Source organism: Neodiprion fabricii, chromosome 2 (genome assembly GCF_021155785.1).
Source record: "Neodiprion fabricii isolate iyNeoFabr1 chromosome 2, iyNeoFabr1.1, whole genome shotgun sequence".
NCBI classification, from domain to species: Eukaryota; Metazoa; Arthropoda; class Insecta; order Hymenoptera; family Diprionidae; genus Neodiprion; species Neodiprion fabricii.
In genome coordinates, this window is record NC_060240.1 from 19,709,297 (window position 1) to 19,714,440 (window position 5,144).

Below are 5,144 nucleotides of genomic sequence, written 5' to 3' on the forward strand. Positions count from 1 at the left end.
GGTTTTACTCAAAACTCTGCTGAAATAGCTTATCACTCTCTCCTGACCTCCCTGAATTTGTGACAGAACCCCGCCTATTCCTGAAAGAGATGCATCCGTATCTAAAATAAAAGGAATTTCGACCTCTGGATGAGCTAAAATCGGCGAAGAAATAAGATTTTCTTTTAATTTCTTAAAAGCCTCTTCGCATTCCGGGGTCCAGTCAAAAGGAATCTTGATTCCGGTCAAATGATGGAGAGGTTTAGCTATACTAGCGAAACCTTTTACAAATCTTCTGTAATATGTACAAAGGCCTAAAAAGCTTTGAATTTGTTCTTTATTCTTAGGTGTCGGCCAAGAAGAAACCTTCTCTATTTTGGATGGGTCGGTCTTCACACCTTGTGCTGAAACGATATGTCCGAGGAAGCCTACTTCTTTCTGGAACAGATGGCATTTTTTCGGGCTCATTTTCAGACCTGCTTGCTTCAGCCTAGCGAAAACTTGTCTGAGATTTTGAACTTCTTCTTCAAAGTTCTTGCCAAAAACGATTATATCGTCTAAATAAACGAGGCATATTTTGCCCGTGAGCCTATGGAGAACAGCCTCCATCATCCGTTCAAAGGTAGCCGGGGCATTACTCAAACCAAACGGCATAACCTTGAACTGCCATAATCCTCCTAAACCCGTAACAGAAGCTGTTTTTTCTTTATCTAGAGGATCCATTTCGACCTGCCAGTATCCGCTCTGAAGATCTATGGTGCTGAACCAAGTTGCACCAGCTATCAGGTCGAGTGTCTCGTCGATTCTGGGTAGAGGGTAAGAATCTTTCTTCGTTATATCGTTCAGCTTCCTGTAATCGATACAAAATCGTTTGGATCCGTCCTTTTTGTTAACAAGGACGATTGGTGAGGCCCAGGGACTAGACGATGGTTCAATAACATCGTTCTTTAACATGTCTTCGACCAGCTTCTTCACCTCTTCTCGGGCGTTGAGAGCGAGTCTTCGAGGAGCTTGTTTAATTGGCGAACTCTCTCCGACGTCGATCTTGTGCTTGACAGAAGTACATCGGCCCTTATCACTACTATCTTTCGCAAAAGAATCTTTAAATTCTAGTAAAAGAGATTTAAACGATTCTTCCTGAGCTAAATTTAACGAGATCGAAGATTTCTCAACAAGGCTCCGTAAATGAAGAGGAAAATGTTGTTGCAAATCATCTTCCGACAGTTCTATTTCTCGAATTCTAGGAGGAGTCCAATAAATTCCATTCCTATTTGTACAAAGAGTTATTTCGCGATTGTTTGAAGCTAGTGAATTTCTCTTAGTCGAGATAACACAGTTATGAGCTGTAAGAAAGTCTATTCCCAAAATACCTTCATCCTCTATATCTGCTATAAAAACCTTATGTGGAGAGTCGATACACCCAAAAAGGTTAATTTGGACAGTAGCCTGTCTCAAAACCGGGGTCGTCTCTCCAATGGCTGTTCGCAGAGAAAAAGAGGGAACAATCCGGTCATCGGATTTAAAGAGATCCGATCGAACTACGGTTACTTCTGCGCCCGTGTCTATTACCCACAGACAATCGACGCCATTCACAGTACCGCGCGCGTAAAGACCAGACTGTCGTAGACTTCTAATTAAAAACTGTTCTCTAAGAGGGCTTTCACTATTAACAATCTGCGATGATTTTCGCCCTGACAAATCATCTGAAACTAGTTTTTCGAGTGAGTTCCTGTTGAAGAACTCGATTGAGGATCTGCTTCCCCTTTTTCTATATTTTTCTTACGCCAATTATAAGAATTTGGATTCGAGCCTTGCATCGGTTTTCCACTAATTTTTTTAATTAGAAAACAATGATTGGCGTCGTGGCCTGTTTTTTTACAAAATATACAAGTCAAGCTAGTTTGACTTGTCACGACCACGTTTTTATTTATACGCTCGTTTCGACGGTTTTGAAAAGAACCTCGATTTCTTGATTTAAAATTGTTACCGTTATTTCTATTTTTATAATTTTGAGGTTTTGGCTCCTCCGAGTATTCAAAACTCTGTCTTCCTGAGGTGTTTCCAGACACCTCAATCCGACGAAGTTTGCTTAACCCAAAATATTGCTTTCTCATTGCCTCCACCTCGAGGGCTTTGGCGGTTGCCTCCCGCAGAGAAGTGAGGCCCGACGTTCCAACGGCCATTTTAATTTCCGGATCATTAATCGCATTCAAAAAAGCTTGCGTTGCCAATAAGTTACGAGACGGCTCGTGATCCGGCAAAGCTATACGAGAAAGCCGTTCAATGTCCTGACTAAGAGACGCAAGGTCTTCGTCTCGTCCTTGTCTTCTCGTCTGTAATTGTGCTGTGTACAGTTTTGTTAAGTGGTCATTTCCGTACCTCAACTTTAATGCAGAACTAAGTTTTTCATAATCAGAGATTTCTTCCTCAGACAACGCCGTTAAAACGTTCAAAGCCGGCGTTCGAAGACAGGAGGCAAGACTGTGGGCCCTCATGGCGAAGTCCCACTGATTATGTTTAGCAATTGTATTAAACTGGCGTTCGTAATCTGCCCATGGAACTTTTCCGTCAAAAATTGGCGGTTTTAAAGGATAAAGAGGTTTCTCATTAATCTGAGAAGCAACCTCAGGAAATCTCGAATTATTTAATTGATTAAAATGAGAACATTGAGGCCGAACTTGAGTCAAAGACTCGGAAAAACCAGCCTCATTATTTACTCTCATTCTACTAATTGGAGATTCATCTACTCTCCTAATAAAAGGCACAGACCTTGATTCAGGAACATCCTGGAATCGACCTGGATGTTGAATCTGTCGAACAGTGGGAACGGGAACAGGAGAAGGAACAGGAGAGGGAAGTGGCGTAACAACTCTGGAACCTCGTGGGGTGACAGCCGGTTCTCCTGAGCCATTCACCTGATGAACAGCCTGAAGAGCTGCCACAGTCGTCCGGAACAGTTCGTGTAGACTAGTTTCGGATCGTTCTTGTGCCTCTCTATCAAGCCTGCGCTGTTCCAGCTGTTGTTCTTGTTCTCTTTTTCGCTGTTCCAACTGTTGTTCTTGTTCTCTTTTTCGCTGCTCTTGTTGATCAAGAAGCAGCTGAAGAAGTTGCTGTTGTTGGCGCTCAGCAGCCTCTTGCTGTTGAGACATGATCTTCAGCAGATCAATTTGAGAGATTGTTGAAGGAATTGGAAGAGGGTCCACTGAAGGCGATGAAATTGTTTCAGGGACCCGCGGATTCTCCATAACAAAAGGTTCTTCTCCGCTACTTTCTCTTCTTCGTGAGCGCGTCAAACGACTGCTACTCATATTTAAAGTTCGCGCACTGAGTTGATTCAATTAATAAGAACTCAAGATCCCGCTTCTGACACCAATTGTAACGATTTAGGCGTTACGTTAATAAAATATGGATCCGCGAGTTTACTTATTATCGAATCAAAGGCGTGAACAAAAATATCGTGATAAATGCTTTTAATGCAATATACGTGTTTCTTGTTTAAAGTCTGAAACAAGACTGTTTTTACAATAATATCGGTTGGCGCAGCAACCTTATTCTTTTTTAAAGACATAAGAGGTTTATAAACGTCTTTTATCTATGCTGACTACTAGATCATTAAAGAGGGGCAAAGGGGTGATTTCACCCTTTGTAACACTATATAAATAAAATGTGAATGATGAATTTATTTATCATTCAATTTATTTAATCAATTATGTATACACAAATTATACAATAATATTATCGATTAGAAATGTAGGCGAACAAATTGAATGATTTAATGATATAAAAAGAAATAATTAAAATAAATCATATTACCTGAATTAAAAAATAATCAGATTTTGAAAATTCAAAATATCGGATAAAATAACTGATTATTCATCTGTCTGTATATTTTCTTTAGACGTTTCAATAAGTTCCAATCCATTGTATAAATGTTCCGAATTGCAATCCATAAAGGACATTGTATGGCATTTTTTTAATGAATGATAGTTTTATCTTAATTAATATGTAAGCGAGTAATCGAAAAATATGTAGGATTTTATTCTTTTATGTATTTATTTTCAAAAAATTTGATTAATTCGAGAATTTTTTTATTCTATGAAATTTTCCTTTCTTTGAAATTGAATTGAAAATTATAATATATATATAGATGAAATATAAATAATAAATTTATTCATCATTTTCTATTATTTAATCAACTATATGTGTATACAAATTTTACATTAAGATAATTCAATATGAATGGTGGCAATTGAATTGAATACTTTGATGATATAAAAAATAATGAATTTTTGATAAATCATATTTCTCAAATTAACAAATGATTTGTTTTTCAAAGATAAAAATGTGAACTAGAATAACTGATTATTCATCTGTCTGTATGTTTTCTTGAGACGTTTCAATAAGTTCTAATCCATTGTGTGAATTTTCTAAATTACAATCCATATAGGACATTGGATAGCATTTTTTCAATGAATAATATTTTGATTTTAAATAATATGTAAGCAAATTGTTACGGGGTAGATTGCGTAGGCTCCGATGAGCGGTAATCGGAGCTCACTCCACGCCCAGCCAAGGTGTTATTTGGCCATTGTAGGGTCCGTTCACGTCGACTATGCACTCGCGTGCTACAACTCCCAATGCAGAAAGTGAGTGGAATAGAAAGGGATCGGTATTAAGGGAAGGTGAACGATTTAAAGTATATGGTGGTTTATTAGTGGTCAATGCAACGGAGTCGGTCAAGGGAAAAAAGGTTTGGTCTTGGTTTAGAGAGATAGTTGTCTTGCTTGAGCGCTGGGATGGATCTGCCTAGTTTTGCCGGATGTAGCAGGCAAGCTAGCCGCGAGTTACAGGAGAACCTGCTGACTCGCGAACGATAAGGGTAGACTACAGAGCGTAAAGTAACTAAGAGCGTGGGAAGGGAATATGAAGTCTGGAGGACGTAACACGCCCCCCCTTGGGGAAGAACATTCGGTAAGAGTACGAAATAGGATCTTCGGAAGGAAGCGGAATGCCATGAAACGTAGTGACTCACTTACAGAATATTACGAAGAAAGGTCTTAAAATCTGGCGCCTAGATGTTAGTGCGCGTTCAAGTGGGTTAGTGTACATTTGATTAAAAAAAAATAATAATTTATAAATGACATCTTATCGTACTGAATCACTTA

General features: G+C 38.8%; 1 protein-coding gene across 1 annotated transcript; it reads right to left on the minus strand.

The window, feature by feature from the left end:
• Positions 1–2,470: 2,470 nt before the first annotated feature.
• Positions 2,471–3,128, minus strand: LOC124175573 (serum response factor homolog A-like). The gene is made up of 2 exons (XM_046555970.1): positions 2,749–3,128; positions 2,471–2,486 (listed from the first exon to the last, which is right to left on the minus strand). Exons 1-2 carry the CDS (start codon positions 3,126–3,128, stop codon positions 2,471–2,473), a joined length of 396 nt encoding a protein of 131 aa, XP_046411926.1.
• Positions 3,129–5,144: the final 2,016 nt, after the last annotated feature.

Excerpts from the sequence above, each read along its gene's own strand:
- LOC124175573 (XM_046555970.1), bottom strand. The coding sequence starts at position 3,128 with ATGTCTCAACAGCAAGAGGCTGCTGAGCGCCAACAACAGCAACTTCTT.